An 18,335-nucleotide genomic window follows, 5' to 3' on the forward strand; every position below is an offset into this window, starting at 1 on the left:
GACTCAGACTCTGTAATTGCACAGATTGTTCATTATGATTATTCTATGCGGATGAAGGCAATGGGCTAGTTGGTATAACTGGGGCTGGGTTAGGGGTGGCAGATGGGATGAGTTTCCATCCGTGTGCTGTGAAGAATTAACTGAACTATAAGAGTACTATTCACCACCTAAACTGCTCTTTCTTCTCCCAGTCTACATAATTATAACATTGGGGCAGATCTACATTGGAAGCGCTACATTGGCATAGCTGTGCTGCTGTAGTGTGTCTGGTGAAGACGCTCTATGCCGACAGCGGCACAATTACTCCACCTCCACAAGACATAGCACAGGTGTCGACAGTGCTTAGATCTCTGTAACTTGCATTGCTCAGAAGGGTGTCTCTTTCATACCTCTGAGCAACGTTAGTTAGATCGACGTAAGCGGTAGTGTAGACCTGTCCATTGTTTTTCATGCTCCTATTAGCCCACGTGCGACAGACGATGTGACAGTGCAATGAAGGCTTCCATTTCACAGCGTGAGTTGATCATGTCCTCTGTTAAGAGTTACTTTTCCCATTTCACAGATTGGTAAAGTTGAGGTACAGAGAGGTGAAAGCCCAAGGTCACACTCTGAATGCAGCCAAAGACAGAAGCCAGAGAGTACTGACTCCTAATACCATGCACTACTAGCTGATAAACTGAAATGCCTTCCTGTTACAATAATATTATAAAAACCAGCATTTGATTTATTACCATTATCAGCTGGTGCATTGAATAGATGTTAGCATTAAGGAAAAATCATGATCAATGCAGTTAAATGCTCTCCAAAAGTCAAAGTTAACCCTTCTCTAATTGACAGGAGAGCTTATGGTACCAAATATATGGGCCTGGTCTATAGACAGCCTTGAACTGCTGGCAAGAGAGCATGCTTTTGATCTGCAATTTTAAAACCCTGGCATTTCTTACCATCCAGCCTAAAAACCTGCCTGACTAGTTTATTTTCATTTTAAATGTAAAGGACAACAGTGTAAAAATTCGACCAGTGCATGGGAACATCTGGGTCCATATTTAATCCTGGAGGGTCTTGGACTGAGGCCTAGGGCATGAAGGCGGCGCTGGTTATAGAACCTTCAGGCTGGGGAGGAGTGGGAAAGGCACAGAGGAGGACAAAGCACTGCTCCTGAACAAGTGTTACGGGGACCATGGAAGCACTATCATTCTCAGGATGTTAATGGGACTGATAATGGGACAGTCATGAGTGCCCATATTGATGGAGGGGATATTAGGAAATGGGAAACAGGAAAGGGAATAGGGGGAAAATACTGGATTATGATAGTGGGATTTTAGACCACAGATGGGCATATGGCAATATGGTGACCCCAAGGCAGTGTGTAAAAGTCAGATGGGCGAGGGAGAACTAACTGACTCTGCTCCTTAGCCCACTCCCAGCAGCACGTGTTGGAAAGGACGGAGAGCTGGCCCAGGCTTTGGTTATGGGTATTTTTTTCTGTGACTGGTCTGTAATATGGAATGACAGAAGTACAATAAGGAAACCAATTTTCTTTTCTGCATTAAGGAGTTCAGGGTCCCTCAGCGTTCTCTGCCCATCCCTCAGGTCTCTGCTTCCCTCTGTGCCACAGGCTCCTCAGAGCCAGGAGTGAAGCATAAATCTCTCCTCTGTTTTTTCCACCAAATGCATCCGATGAAGTGAGCTGTAGCTCACGAAAGCTTATGCTCTAATAAATTTGTTAGTCTCTAAGGTGCCACAAGTACTCCTTTTCTTTTTGCGAATACAGACTAACACGGCTGCTACTCTGAAACATCTGATTCCTAAGAAGGTGTCAGACATTTAACGATGCTGCTAATGCCCATGGACATTGTATGTAATTAAGGCATTTGTTTCTAATGAAAAAATGTGTTCTGTGAGTGAAGTACAAGGCCCTCAGGCAGCCCTGCCCTGGGAAATAGGAGATGTCAGATCTTCTTGTTCTCTGGTGTCTGTGTGTGATCTGAACAGAGGTGAATTACCTTCAGCTGCCCTTTTGAAGAAGACTTTGCAGCTGCCGCAGGTAAGAGCTCCGTAGTGGCACCCAGAAGCTTCATCGCCGCAAATCAGGCAAGTCTTCTGCGGTGGAAAGTAATAGTCAATGGGCAAAACGTGGTCCCTGCCAGCCTCCAACCTTAAGGGATAAAAGAGAAAAGGAGCAAGATAAAGAGAGTCAACTAACACGGTCTAGGTGAGCTGTTGGCGAGCTCAGCGTGCAGCGCTTGGGAGACATCTCATTTTAAAACAATGGACTCGAGAAACAGGAGGGGTCACACTTATGAAGGCAGGAAACAATAGAGCTGAGGCTCCACTCTAACAATACACTAGTTTCACACCAGTGTCACCCAGTTGACTTTGACGGGGGGATTACTCTTAGTTTACAAAAAGAAAAGGAAGACTTGTGGCACCTTAGAGACTAACAAATTTATTTGAGCATAAGCTTTCGTGAGCTACAGCTCACTTCATCGGAATGCACGTGCATCCGATGAAGTGAGCTGTAGCTCACGAAAGCTTATGCTCAAATAAATTTGTTAGTCTCTAAGGTGCCACAAGTACTCCTTTTCTTTTTGTGAATACAGACTAACACAGCTGCTACTCTGAAACCTGTAATTATCTTAGTTTACAGTATGAGTGAGAGCAGCATCAGGCCCAGCATTCATAACTCAGTCCTGTCTTGCTGAGGGCATACTGGGGATAGATCTGTAAGGTGCCTCTTTGGAAGAGGCTATTGTACTGCCAACTTCGCTGTGGCATCAGACTCAAGCCCAAATGCAGTATAGCACTGCAAAGACCCCGCATTTTCAGTCGGCTATTTGGGCCAAATGCATCGAAGTCAGCGCTGTTTCGCTGAGGATTAATTTGGCCGTTTGATTTTTAATCTGAACAATTTAATTTTTACAACACCATCAAGCCTCTTGCAAGCTGCTCCTCTCCTCTCTCTTTCTCCCTGCCAGGTTTCCAACACATCCCTCTCTGGAGACCCAGTGGCAACTGCATAGACCTTCTTTCAGTGAAGGATGGGCAGGCAGGACTCCTTCCGATGAAGTGAGCTGTAGCTCATGAAAGCTTATGCTCTAATAAATGTTAGTCTCTAAGGTGCCACAAGTCCTCCTTTTCTTTTTACGGATACAGACTAACATGGCTGCTACTCTGAAAGGACTCCTTCTATCACTGATCCAGTGCAGATGGAGAAGTCCCTGCTGAAAACAGGAGGCACTTGCTTCCCTCACACCAGGTTCGAGAGTGCAATCTCTGCTGTGCTCCCTGTATCTACTGGCCTATAGAGCCAAAGTCCAGATCCAAAAATTAACCCTGTGATCTCCCATGCAGTAACAATAAGGACTAATAGCTAGAACTGGGCCAGGGACCATCTTCATTTTCTGTCTTTGTACAGTGCCTAAGACAAGGGGAGGGGGGTCCTGTTCTGTGAATGGGGCTCCTATGCACCAGGCAATGCAAATCGTAAATAATAATAATAATCATATTTTATGAAAGAGTGATGTTTCCATTCATACCCCAAGAGCTGCACAACATCCATGCCACTGCACTGATACCTGAAATGGAAAGATTTGGCTCCACAACTCTCTTCAGTCGTGTATCAAAAACATAGCCCAAGAGGGAACTGGATAGCTCAGTGACCAGCAATGGGCTATAGAGCATTTCATTACAAGGTCACTGGTATCAGCAGTGATCAAAGTTCATTGTGGAATCAATCTAATTCCTAGCAGGCATCACAAAACACACCTCAAAACCTCAGCTACAATCACCACCACTGGCTGTTCAGCTGACAGGCCAAAGACTGACCAGGCCAAGGAGAATGAACTCCTTTCTCAGACCTAGAGATGGTTCCACCTGTCAGGGCTAAGATCCCTGACATGCAGAGAGAGTGAATGATGCTGCTGCTGCACCCCATGTGTGTGGTACCCCCTTGGACTTCAGTCACCAGAGCTGTCAATCCAGCACTCAAATTCCTCCCAGACAAGGCCCCGCGGCCCTCAACTGCATAAAGAAAACAGCAGAGTGCGAAGCCCTGCCACAGGACTTCCCTTTGAATTAATTCCAACCATAGGTGAGCTAGCCACCATTACAACTGCCAGTGAAACAGCAGGACTCGATTATGAGCAGACGTGCTGTGCTGACTGGTAAAACACTCAGGCTGACAGAAGGACTTCTTTTAAACAAGTCTATCAACTCATGCAAAACTGTCTAACAGGCTGTGGGGATGGGACCCTCTACCCACCCCCACCGAGTCAGATATTTTGCCTGAACCTTTCCTCCTCCAAAGGAGCACTCTCTCATATCCCCAGTGCAGCCCTGAGGACAATATCTCTCCTCCGCGCCCCCCAATATCTCTAACCCATTTGGAATGCATGACCACCTTCAAGATGTTGTAATCGGCCAGAAAGCTCTTTGCAGTCCAGCCCACCAGTGATACTTATTAAACATCCAGGGGGATTGCACATTCCCGTGCCATGGGGGAGTATGCTGCTCGCGCAGCATTGTCACCATCTGTCAGCCCAGCAAGCAGGAGACAGGGATGGTGAATCAAACCTGGGTTTGTAACACGCTAATACAGAGCAGAGACTGGGATGGACAGAGCATGGGTGTGCACTTGGATGATGCAGTAACCCCCTTATTTGTTTGCTCCAATTGCCAGTTCTGTCGAAATCATTTTGGACTATCAATTCTTTGGGGCAGGGGTCATGTCATTGCTCAATATGGGCCAGAATCTGCTGGCCCTCACTGAGTGCAATGCAGGGCATAAGAGCCTCCCCTGTTCACCATACAGCCCACGTAAGTGCCAAGCAGAAACCCAGAACTAAGGTGGCATGGAGGAGTGGGCAGGAGGTAAAGTAATAGCTCATCTCCTCCCAATGCACTGGCCAGCAGAGCCAGCTGGCTGTGTGGAGTGAGAGGAGCAGTCTGCACCCCGCATAAAGATGTAGTAGCAGATGAGCTGCCTCTGTGTGCAGGGGGAGCTCTGGAAAGCATATTACCTCCCAAAAGCAGAATGCCTCCTGTTTCCTCAGGGTAGCACTGCACCCCACCCCACCATGGGGTATACCCAAATGGCATTCATTCAGAACAGTAATACACAGTAAATGTTTTTCTTCTTATCTAGCCACTTAACTGTCATCTTATACCTATAAATCTACAATTCAGAGCCTTTTCTCTGACATGAAAACTTATACCTTTAACCTGATCTCTGATATACACTGTGTGCGGCTGTGTAGCTCACTAAATCACGTATGTTCAGCAGCTGATTTTCAAGAAGACATGGCACAAAGACTGTTTATCAGAGTTAGTAGATAATGCATGTACTGGCAGTGACACTGGGAATTTTGATCATATTTTATTGTTAGTTGTTATTTATGATTTGTTTGCAGTAACACCTACAAAGTGCTAGGCAAATAATGCTTAATATCACGTAATATGGAAAGGGACACTAACATCTGTTTGGCTCAAATTTTAACCTGCCTTTCTTCTAGTATCTGTTTGCAAAATCCATATAACCTCTAGATCTAGTTTAACCCTGCACGTACTTTAATAGATGTGCTTCTGAAAATCAAATTATACTAGGAGTGAGCAACCCTGCAATAACAAATCCTGCAATCCTTACTCAGTCGAATAATCCTTACACACAAGAAGCAATGTTGCAGGATTGCACTCTTAATGTGAACAAATGATGGAGAAAACCAAACAAAATTACCAAGAAAACAGATGACAGTTTCAAGCTTCCAGGGAGCTGATTACAAACAGTGAGGAAAATGTTCTGAAAACTTCCTTGAGTTTTCTATTTTCACTGTCCAGTGCTCCTGTCACTTACATAGACCTCAGAGCATAGTGACGCTTCCTGGTGGTTCCCTATGGCCCCACCCACAACTGTAATCTATCATGGATTCAGTCTATATTTATCTGCCATTGGACTGGTTCCCGTTAGCCTTTGCCCAGTGTGCCTGTGTGCTCTGCAGGATCACAGGCATTTCTGCACTCTGGCATATGATTCAAGAGGAAGCCTGTGCACTCAGGAGGAGCTGCCTGTGAAAATCAGGCTTAATTAAACAAATGCACATGCATTATTTGCAGGTCCCAGTTCCCAACTTTTCCCACTTGAGTTCCAACGGATTTATATTTTTGCTACTCCAAACTGATAGCATTGTCACATGAAACGGGAGTGCTGTCTGTTGTACTTTTCTTTGTGTGAGTTTCACAATTAATTAGGCAAAGCAGGTTATTAAAAGCTTCTTTAAAATGTAGGGCTAGGTCCTGCATCCCTAGTCACACGAGTAGTCCCAGTGAGACTACTCACATGAATAAGGGCTGCAGGGTCAAACTCTTAGGCCTTGTCTACATAGGAAAGTTTTACCAGGTGCACCAATGTAGTCGTACCTCTAGACTTCCCTTATTCTGGACACACTTACTCTGGTATGAGTACATTTTTTTAGTTTAGCTTAAACCCCTCCCTTCCCAAGACATAAGCTAAATTGAAAAAAGGCCACTCTTATACCAGAATAAGAGTGTCCACTTCGGGGAGAGGTGGATGGGTCCATATAACTATATCAGTTTAAGTTCACATATTAGCTCATACTGAAAAAAACTTTCCCATGTAGACAAGGCCTCGTAGTCTGTGAACATAGAGTCAAAAATCTAAAAAGGACGTTTACTATCAGACACAAAACAGACCTTCCTTAAAGGATAGTATCACTGTCGTTTGCCTTTCAACTAGTTTAGGGCAAGATTTTCAGAAGCATGTGCACACTTTTTAAAATTTCACCTTTAAAGATAGAAGATAAAATCCTGGACTTATTGAAGTGAATGGGAGTTTGCCATTCACTTCAATGGGGGCAGGATTTCACCTAATAGTTCAAGGGTCTAATTCTGCATTCACTTGCACTACTGTAAATCAGGGACAACTCCAATGAAGTCAATGGAGTTAGAGGGTGTAAGTGAGATGAGAATCAGGCTTGGCATTGTCTCTACATTTACCTACCTGATCTAGCTATCAGCTGCATCATCCTGTAATGTTCCCACCTTTATGCTCCTCACCCCATAGCTATACAGAGTCCTGCCAAGCTGCAGCTGAAGATCAAGACCAACAATTTAATTCTACAGTCCAAAGGTAGACTGTATTTTGGGAGCAATTTTCTCTTCTTTGTAATTAGATGTGGTGGTCAAAATAAATGCTAAGTTACACTGGAAGTTGCCTTTAGAGAAAAGTTTGAGCCTACAATGGTTGTCCATGTCCTTTTTATTAAAGAATAAGGAGCCACACTTCTGGGGAATATTCCATTGCACAGTCATAGGACACTGAACTCTCCTTTCCTGATGATCTAAATTTACAAGGCTGTAAATTTATGTTCTATTTTATTTGACAGGTAGATTAAATGGAAGGAGATATATGCTTACTGCAATATAACTGCTATATACTATGCATGTGCTAATGCCATAAACATTTTATTACATTGTCCTCTGGCCCTTCCCCAACTTGTCTGTTTTGTCCACCCTTTGCATCCCAGCTGTTATAGGGATGTGAACTCTCTGGGGGCAAAGATTGTCTTCTTTGGAGCATGTCTGTATAGCAGCTAGCACAACAGGGTCCTCAACTGAGGTTCCTAGACACTATCGTAACTCAGATCATAATAATAAATAATAAATAAAAAATAACAGTTTTGTTGCAAATGTCCTCACACTGCAGGACTTGCTGCTGTCCTAGACACACTACGTACCTCTCCTTTCATGGTCTGCCACATTTTTCTTTCTGAAATCTGAAAATTCCTTAATTTATTCCTTTCCACATTGCAAATCTTAAATTCTTCCTCCCCTTATCCTATCTATTTATTATGGAAAAGAAGTAAATATGCCTCCCTATTGTTTACCTCTCCATTTCTGCAGCAGCTGTTTTGGTGATATCAGCATGCATGTGCAACCCTGGAATGAGCAATTTTTGTAGCTTAATTGCTTAAAGCTTCAAGGCAAGATAATAATTAAAGCTTGTCAGGCCCAACACTGACATGGCAGATTTTAAAATAATTCTTGGCAACAAATTTGTATGTACATGTATGTGTGCATGTGCAGACGGGTATCTCTATTGATAAAAGAGCCTCAGTCCAGTCTCTAATTTTGCACACCTAGTTTTGTACAAATACTAGCATTTAGATGCTTAACCACTTGATTTGCGGGCACAAACAGAGGGTTAGATTTCCAACTGTAGATACAGAATTAGAGGTCTTGCCATATGTAGAAAGATAGTAAGGCTCACTGGGCCAAATTCATCCCTGGTGTAATGCCACTACCTTCAATGAATTTATATCATGGAAGAATTTGGCCCCCATGGCTCCTCCATTTGTTTAGTTTAACGTCAATACAGCCTTATTGCTATCAGATCTGCAAAGCCAACAGAGCTTCAAAAGATTATGTCCTGCATCATCAACCAAACTGTTAACCAAGTTCCTATTCCAGGATCTTTATTGCTGGAAGCCATTGTCAATAGCCATTCTGCTATGAAGCAGAATGAATTCTACTTAATTTTTCTGGTACGCCCTTGATCTTAGAGGGAGAGCAGTTGTTTTTTTATTTTTACTTGTAAGATGAAGTTATTATAAAATGTACATGAATGAGTTAGTGAGACAGAACTAGGATAACAACATGCTGCTTTTGAAGAGTTACTTTATACAGCAGTGCAACAGAAAGTGGGTCTAACTGTGAGCCAAACATCAATGAGTGCCCAGTTCAGAAATGAGGCTGGCACGCTATAAGGACATATTTAAATCTGTAACTCCATAGCAAAGGTGGAAATTAGTGTTGTTCCTGCCAGCTGGGGCCAGACTCTAGACTAGGCTTAACCTACCTGCCAAGACCACATCTAGCGTCTAGGCAAGATGTATGTGCCTTTATATGCACATGAGCAAATGGAACCTTCAGATTACTGCAGCCAATGCTTTAAACAGGCTCTGTGGTATGTAGGTAGCAACTATTCTAGCTGTGCCAAAAGGGAGCCTCACCCTCTTGGCACCTTGGGATGGAAGGCAGTGTGGTGAGCCCAGATCTGCTAGACATTGTTCTAAGTGGACCCTACCACTAGCAAGACCATGAATAACCAATAGCAGTTGTAGTTCCTAAATCTCTGAACAGAATGAATTGGCAAGCAGCAAGTACATGCTGTGTTACTTAAGACTTTTCCTCTATATAAATAGGTATTTCCACTTCTTTTTAAAGTCCTCTGGTTTCACCCACTGCACACTGCTGTCCTCCTCCAGGTATAAACAAAGAGATCCTTGCTGTGGACTCCAAAGCACACAAATGGAGTTTGAAAAAATGTGTGGCAAATGTCACAGTAACTTGCAAATTCAAAGAATGAAGATAGCGCCGTGCAAGCAGACACAACTTGTGTAGTAATGACGTGGGACAGAGATTCCAAACTCGGTTCATGACTAGAAGGCCAAGGTCAGAACTGCTCACAAGGGAGCAAAACAGCTTTCAGAGGAGGAATAAAAAAACAACCTCTCTCTTGCTTCTTGGCACAGGAGGAGGACTTTTAGTATGATGCTGGCAGGACACTGTAGGAAGAATAACACATCAAGCTGTCGCTCATTCAGCATATAGATAACTTCCTCGATTGAGAGCTGTTTATCTTTCATAGTAAGCATCTGTTTATCAACAGTTAATTTCTCCAAATAGCCTGACTTTAATAGCACACTCAAAATGCCAAGCACAACCATAGAGAAGAAGTTTCAGAGTAGCAGCCGTGTTAGTCTGCATTTGCAAAAAAGAAAAGGAGGACTTGTGGCACCTTAGAGACTAACAAATTTATTTGAGCATAAGCTTTCATGAGCTACAGCTCACTTCATCGGATGCATTCGGTGGAAAATGCAGTGGGGAGATTTATCTACACACACAGAGAACATGAAACAATGGGTTTTATCATACACACTGTAAGGAGAGTGATCACTTAAGATGAGCTATTACCAGCAGGAAGGAGGGGGGGAAAGGAGGAAAACCTTTTGTGGTGATAATCAAGGTGGGCCATTTCCAGGAGTTAACAAGAACATCTGAGGAACAGTAGGGGGTGGGGTGGGGGGAGAAATAACATGGGGAAATAGTTTTACTTTATGTAATGACCCATTCACTCCCAGTCTCTATTCAAGCCTAAGTTAATTGTATCCAGTTTGCAAATTAATTCCAATTCAGCAGTCTCTCCTTGGAGTCTGTTTTTGAAATTTTTTTGTTGAAGGATAGCCACTTTGAGGTCTGTAATCATGTGACCGGAGAGACTGAAGTGTTCTCCGACTGGTTTTTGAATGTTATAATTCTTGACGTCTGACAAGAAGAACATCCAACCACTCTCCCATTGCTCACACTAAATTTCCACCTGAGTAATAAAATGTATATCCTTTTCAAGAGAGCCAAGGCACTAAACTCTGCATTTCATCTTATGTAACTTCAAAACTCCTCATACACTGTCTTTCCTGCAATGCTCCGGATCTTGTGATCATTAAAATGGAGCAGGAAATAGCAGATTTTCTTCTCTTCCATAACTATTAGGCTCCTGCAGGTCACTCCTTATTAGAAAGTGTCTCATGACTGTTTTATTGCTAGCAGTTTGATCACTAAGCATACCAGCATATTAATCAGACACTACACACTTCAGTAACATGCTCTATCAAGTGAACAAACCTTCCAGACCCCCACATTTGGGGAAGTGGCTTAATCCTTCACTACAGCCACCACCACCAATAACTGTCTAGGGATCTTAAATGAGAAGTAATGAACGCGTGCTGATTTTCCCATTATTTCATCAGCCAAGCACTCTAACTGCAGTGTAATATTATTTAAAAGTGCCTGTTGAAAGATTAAGCCTTTCTGGATGACAGGGATCATGTCAGTGGAAAAGCACACTGAGCCAGATTCTTACCAGTGCCAAGTCTGCAGTGGGCACAGCTGAGCTGGTTCTGACTGCGTATTTCAGGGGTGCTCTACACCATTGGGTGGTTTACCAGCAGGGGATCATCAGCGTGCAGTAGCACTTTAGTCACAGACCTTTTCGCCCCAACATGCCTAGGGAAATTTGGCTGCTTTTTAGCCCCGTTGCGCTGCCACTTCTGAAAATCTGGCTGATTGTTTTGGATTAGCAACCAAGCCATGAACTGAAAATGCACTTATTCTCAAAGTGAGAGGACACAGCGCTCCTGCCCCAGCTTAAGTATTGCTGTGTCTGAGGTACCATGATGTGGTCACTGGTAGTAAACATTGGCTCTAAAATGGTAACCGCCGTGCATTACACTTTAAAAAAACAGTACTTGAATAAGCAATGTCATGTCAATGAAAGTGCAAGGCTCATGCATGGATAAGGCAAGGCATGCAAGGATTATGATTCAAATCAAAATCCAAGGAACATGCATAGTTTTGAATCCTCTTGCCTATTCCATGTACTTCAAGCATGAATGATCTATGCACTTTTGTACATTGATATTTGATTGACATTAATTGAGTCCTTAATTTGTAGTCATTGTCTGAGCTGCACTGATTTAAATTGCAAATTTTGCCTAGGACCTTCAATGCATCCCATTCTTTAAACTGCTTTGAGTAGTTTAATCTGTAAACACAGTCTTGAACACTGACTTTTGTTTCCCTTTTCTAAATAGCCTTGAGTTTGTTTCCAGACTGACCATCTCTTGTTTTCATGTGTGGCTACAGGGGGCGGAGGTGGAAGATAGCATCCCTGTGAGAGCAATAAGTATGGCGAACAATAGATTCATGTCTGTGGTGAACACAAAACAGAACTCCATCTTCATTTTGATATTATTAAACATCAGTATGATACTAAGGAAGTTCCAAACTGCTCTGGCAAGAAGACAGAGGGCAAACAGATCTAGCACAACTTCCTAATGAAGGTCCTCTAAGTAACAGTGGAAGCATCAGGCTTTGCAGCTGACATGGCACTCATGTCTACACATGGTATACATTTCTATCACTGGATTCAGAGCCCCCTTCCTTACCTGGTTTGGTCTTGTTTCTTTATAATGCACTCTGTAGGAAGTACTGGCATTCATCTATTATCAAACACCCTAACTCGAGTATTGCTTTTACCCTTAATACTCCATTTACAAACATTTGGCCATTTATTATCCAACCTCTACTGGACCCCAGCCACTTCTGAGGACCCATCTACACTACAAGAACTGTGCTAGCCTATGGCTCTCTGCCGTGAGTAAGGGCATCTGATGTTATGACACATTCTGTTTTCATTGCTGTGTGTAGATGGGAAATCAAGGTTCTACAGTCATGCTTGGAAGGAACAATTTAGCTTAGAACACCACCTGAATGTCTGTGTGATGGGGTGTCCACCCCACACAGGATTGAAGGGGTTAAGACCATCAGGCTGGCCAATTAATTCCCCAGGCTGCACCTGGAGGAGGAGCCAGAGAGCAGGGAACTAACTGATTGCAAGTTGGCTCAGCTGTACAGGAACAGGTGGGGCCTGTAAAGCCAGTAAGGTCGCTACAGACAGGGTGATGCAAGAAGGTAGGGAAGTAAACTGCAGCCACTCCCTGAGTGGAGAGAGTTGGGAGGCTGGCAAACTGAGAGAGAAGGATATGTAGGAAGAAAGTGGAAAGAAGCCCAGGGAAAGAGCAACCAGGGGCAGGACCGTGCAGAGACTTTGGTTGCTTGTTATAGGGTCCCTGGGCTGAAACCTAGTGTAGAGGGTGGGCCTGGGTTCCCCTTCCAGTCACTGGGAAGTCGCAAGGGTGTTGGAGATGCCAGCTAGCCGGCGGGTCTGGAAGGAACTGAATTCCCCAGAAAGGAAGGACCTTAGCAACCTGGCTGGAGGGCCTAGCCATGGAAGAGGAGACTCCAGCCCCGGAGCAAGACGGGCTGCAGGGTGAGATGACATGGAGAAGGCACTGCTGGAGGGGAAGTGCAATGTCTCACAGAGCTAATTCCCAGGATGGCCAGCAGGAGGTGCTGCTAGCAGTGAGTGAATGCTGTGACAGTCTGTGCCACTCCCTTTTTTGGGCTGTCTTTGCACATGTATATAGAGACATTCTCAAAATGCTTCCTAGACAAGAGAGTCCTTTCCTGAAATATACCTTGGGAAAATAAATATAATTTATATCAGTGAGCAAATTAATGGGGAACTTGGCAATCTTATTTCAGCTGTAATCAGTAGCCCTGAAAACTGCATTCAATGAGACAAATTCTGACTCTTGTTCCATCTCCACAGTCCATTTGGGCCAATAGCAATGCAAGGGCATGACTGGGAGCAAATTTTCACCCTATGCCCCAAGCATCCTGCAGAATTGCTCTTTTTTCTTTTAAGCAAGTGCATGAGCATGATTTGCTCCCTCGCAGGATATGAATGATACGCGTGGAGCTGAATAGGTGTTACCTGCATCTTGATGATAGGGGCCCAGATTTCTACTGTTCTTAAACTTAAAACTCTCCCTAAAAAACAGACTCACACTGCATTTTGTTACTTTCAGCACTGTGACCATCCAGCCTCCCTGATCACACATTGCACAGAAGAAAATTCCACATTGGAAAATGTGCACAAGAGAACTGGGGTTGAGGGAGGGAGAAAAGAATGCCAAAAATGTAAAGGAAATGCAGTGCTGGAAGTGGAATACTGATCTGTGCATGTTACATTTATATAACGAGTGCCTTCCAACTAGATGTAAAAAGAAAAGCAGTACTTGTGGCACCTTAGAGACTAACAAATTTATTAGAGCATAAGCTTTCGTGAGCTACAGCTCACTTCATCGGAAGCATTTGGCGGAAATGCATCCGATGAAGTGAGCTGTAGCTCACGAAAGCTTATGCTCTAATAAATTTGTTAGTCTCTAAGGTGCCACAAGTACTGCTTTTCTTTTTGCGAATACAGACTAACACGGCTGCTACTCTGAAACCAACTAGATGTGTTATAATGCATTTTGCAAACTTTCGCTGGCTGGCTGTGCCAATAATTACCTTAGTTTTGCTGTAGGGAGGATCTCTGTGATTCAGGCTGATGTGTGTGTGGAAATAACCCTGTGACCAAAGCTTGCCCTGCACATATATTCCACCTGCATGTAAATGTGACTTGGGGCATGGCTGCACCCGTAAATTAGTCAAAATGGCCTCTGTTCATAATAGTGAGAAGCAGTCATACCAGCTCAGGAAAGTTATGTTCTGGAACAGCTGGGACTCTAGGTAATGGGCAAGCTTGCACCAGACATGTTCTCCAAGTTAATGGAGATATGCTTGATGGAGGAACCTCAGTGGAGCCAAACAGGAAAACAGCCCCTGCCAGTAAGGTGAAGGTAAGATTCCAGCTTAAGGTGCAGGTATCTGCCAAACCCCTGTCATGCTGCAGAGCAGATTGTGTCAATTGTGAAATATTGTTACTTATGCTCATATTTTCCCATCAAAATCTGCCCAAGTGATTAGCAGAATCCTGACTGTAATGTGCTGAGTGATCATCTCTACTCTGCTGTTTAATCCAACATTATCTCATAGGAGAAACTCAACTGATCCAGAGGAATAATTATTATTATGGACAATAACTTCACACATCTGTCTGCTTTAGGTATCTGTAAGATGCTTATCACCATGTGACCTTTTCCATGTAGCAGAAGTACAAAGTAGCATTTAGCATTATAAATGCCATAGGTCAGATCCTCAGCTGCTGTAAACTGGTCTAATCTTATTGACCTCAACGGAGCAAGGCAAATTTACATCAGCTGAAGATTAATACTGTAAGTATGTACACAACTCACTTTGCCAACCAGTGAAGTGCAGCCACCTCTTGGGTGAAACACAGCAGCTGTTTAAGGGAGTAACAGCATTATTACCCAATAGTTCAGAACAAGAAGTGAAGAAAAATGGTATAAATAGCATACCCAATTTGGAACTGAAGGGGGTAATATGCTAACTTGGGGTTGGGCAACCTCTGGCACGCAGCCCATCAGGGAAATCCACTGGCAGGCTAGGATTGTTTGTTTACCTGCAGTATCTGCAGGTTCGGCTGATCGCAGCTCCCACAGGCCACGGTTCGCCGCTCCAGGCCAATGAGATCTGTGGGGAGTGGCGCGGGCTGAGGGATGTGCGGGCCGCCACTTCCCGCAGCCCCCATTGGCCTGGAACAGCGAACCGCAGTCAGTGGGAGCCGGGATCAGCCAAATCTGCAGATGCTGCAAGTAAACAAACCGTCCCGGCCTGCCAGCGGATTTTCCTGATGGGCCACGTGCCAAAGGTTGCCAATCCCTGTGCTAACTCCTTTATTCTGCAAGGAGCATGCTCCTTACTAAATCACTGACTCTCTTTCTTGAAACACCATATTAATGTGAAAATGATGGAGTCTACTCAGTTCAATTTGGGCTGCTAATACAATACATTAAAGATAGCAATCTTGAATGATAATTGGTAGAAAACAGGTGCTCTGAGTTCCATCTTCTGATTAAATTGCTGTCAGGTTTGCCAAGGGGAAAAGGGCCCCTACTAAAATTCTTATTGGTATTTACAACCTACATGTAGAGAAAGCAAGGCATATTTTTTTGGAAGAAGCAACAGCCAAATTAGTCATAAATTGTCCGTCTAAAGGCTGCCCTTGTTCTTTTGGGAGTTTAATCCTCTGTATTTCTCTCCTGAGATCTCCTTTTGATGGATAAATATTTCCTTGTAGGTTGCAGCCCTATGCAGAACACATACTATTTAATGTTTACAAAGCTTTCTCTTTCTCTCTCTCATATGGTGTGATAAATGAGGGAGTGAGGAGTAGCTCCCTTTTATGGACACCCAGCCAGTCAGTAGCTATAGAATACTCCTTAGCAGCTGTACCCTAACTGCCTTAACTGTAAAGGGTTAGGAGAAGCTTAACCTGAGTTGGCGCCTGACCAGGGAACCAATAGGGAGGCTGTAACCTTTCAAATTGGAAAAACTGCTGGGGGTGGGGGTCTTTTTTTTGTCTCTCGGGCTGGAGAGAGGGGAAGGCAGCAGCAAGCTGTAAGCTTTAAGCCAGGTATGGGAAATCATCAGCATCATACCTAGAAACTCCTCATTTGGAACCCCAGCTATGTAAGTAGCACAGGAAAAGTTAAGACAGATGTGATTAGGAACCTTTTTGGTTGTTTTGGTTTGTGGATTCCTCTGTGCTAATCCCAGGTGCTTTTGTTTTGCTTGTAATCTTTAAGATGAACCCCAAGAAAGTTATTTTTGGTGTTTAGTCCCTAAAGCCTGAGTTTTCAGATGTTTCTTTCTTTTTTAATAAAATGTACCTTTTTAAAAAGAATCCTTTGATTCCAAAGTTCTTAGACAAGGGATTGGTCTGTGCTCACATTGCTAAGGCAACTGGTTGGTATTTTATTCTCAAGCCTCCCCAGGAAAAGGGGTGAAGAGGCTTGGGCGGATACTTTGGGGGGATAGGAAGTCCAAGTGACCCTTCCCTGAATATTGGTGAAAAATCACTTGATGGTGGCAGCAATATCTGTCCAAGACAGAAGATTGTGCCTTGGAAGAGTTTTAACCTACACTGCTAGAAGATAAGCTTAGGGGGTCTTTCATGTGGGTCCCCACAGCTGTACCCCAGAGTTCAGATTTGGGGGGATATACCCTGATATATGGTCAGAAAAACTAGCACAGGAAAAACTTGCTAGGGTTCTGTAGAAAGAAAGAGACAGAAAACTGAAATGACCAGTCATTGCTAACTTTGGCAAAATTATTCCAAACTGTATTTCAGTTTTCAAGCAAGAGGGATAGATGCTCACAGTCCACTTGGAAGCATGCAGACTGACAGATCAACAACCAAGTGTAATGTCAAATACCTTTTAGCTCTAAGGCATCCCCCCAACCTATCCCTCCAAAGCAAATCAATTCCAGCCAAATGGATTCAGCTATTGGTCCAAACTTTTCAAAAAACAGTTCCTTAAAAAGACACAGTCAACTTGAAAAATTATGTTTCTGTATGAAAAGGTTACATTATTATAGTTACAAGTAACACCCAAGTGACTAAGAGCTAAACAAGTCACCCAAGTGATTAACAGTTAAAAAGTCTGCAAAATAAAATCAATCTCCCTTTGCAATGTGTTACCTTTGTGTATTGGACACACTCTGTGCACTGTCGATTTTGCTCTTTTTTTCTGTGCAAGCATTTAAGCAGTTTCTTTCTTGCTGGAAAAAAAAACCCTTATCACAGAGCAATTTTAAAAATCCTTATAAAAATATTAGAATTGTCTAAAAAATATTTTCAGGATATACGATTTAAAATGTGCTCACTCAGAAATGCGATGATTTCAAAATTAATTAATTTCAAATGTTTTAGGTTAGTTGTATCTCTTTAAAACCTTGTGTACTCCAAAAATGGATACAAATTAGCAATAAGTCATAAGTAGGACCCTACTAAATTCACGGTCCATTTTGGTCAATTTCATAGTCATAGGATTTTAAAAATAATAAATTTCATGATGTCAGTAATTTAAATCTGATTTTTCACACTGTTGTAATTGTAGGGGTCCTACCCCAACAAGGTCACAAGGTTGCAATACTGTTACCCTCACTTCTGTGCTGCTGCTGGTGGCGGTGCTACCTTCAGAGCTGGGCGGCCAGAGAGCGGCAGCTACGGGCCAGGAGCCCAGCTCTGAAGGCAGAGCCACTGCCAGCAGCAGCACAGAAGTGAGGCTGGCATGACATGGTATTGCCACCCTTATTTCTGCACTGTTGCTGATGGGGTGCTGCCTTCAGAGCTGGGTGCCCAGTCAACTGCTGCTAACTTCCGGCTGCCCAGCTCTGATGGCAATACCATCCTAAAATAACCTTGCGAACCCCTCTGCAAACCCCTTTTGGGTCAGGATCCCCAGTTTGAGAAACACTGGTCTCCCCAATGAAATCTGTATAGTGTAGGGTAAAAGCACACAAAAGACCAGATTTCATTGCGGGAGACTAGATTTCACAGTCCGTGATGTGTTTTTCATGGCCATGAAATTGGTAGGGCCCTAGTCATAAGAACGACACACTGGATCAGACCAGTGGTCCATCTAACCCAGGATCCTGCCAGATGCTTCACAAGGAATGAATAGAACAAGGCAATTCTTGAGTGATCTATTCCCTATTGTCCTGTCCAATCTTCTGGCAGTCATAGATTTAGGGACACCCCGAGCATAGGATTGTGTCCCTGACCATCTTGCTAATAGACACTGATGGACCTGTCCTCCATGAACTTATCTGATTCTTTTTAAAACCCAGTTATACTTTTGGCCTTCACAACATCCCCTGACAATGAGTTCCGCAGGTTGACTGTGCATTGTGTGAAGAAATACTTCCCTATATTTGCTTTAAGTCTG

At 43.5% G+C, this 18,335-nt stretch overlaps 1 protein-coding gene across 1 annotated transcript in view; it reads right to left on the reverse strand.

Annotated features, from left to right (window-relative positions):
- The window catches only part of AR (androgen receptor), a 116,056-nt gene that overhangs the window by 54,863 nt on the left and 42,858 nt on the right, over nt 1–18,335 (reverse strand). The window contains exon 2 of the mRNA XM_038417556.2: nt 2,007–2,158. Within this exon, the coding sequence (XP_038273484.1) occupies nt 2,007–2,158 (152 nt within the window). The remainder of the gene's footprint in view (nt 1–2,006; nt 2,159–18,335) is intronic.

This window comes from Dermochelys coriacea, chromosome 9 (genome assembly GCF_009764565.3).
Source record: "Dermochelys coriacea isolate rDerCor1 chromosome 9, rDerCor1.pri.v4, whole genome shotgun sequence".
Lineage (NCBI taxonomy): Eukaryota > Metazoa > Chordata > Testudines > Dermochelyidae > Dermochelys > Dermochelys coriacea.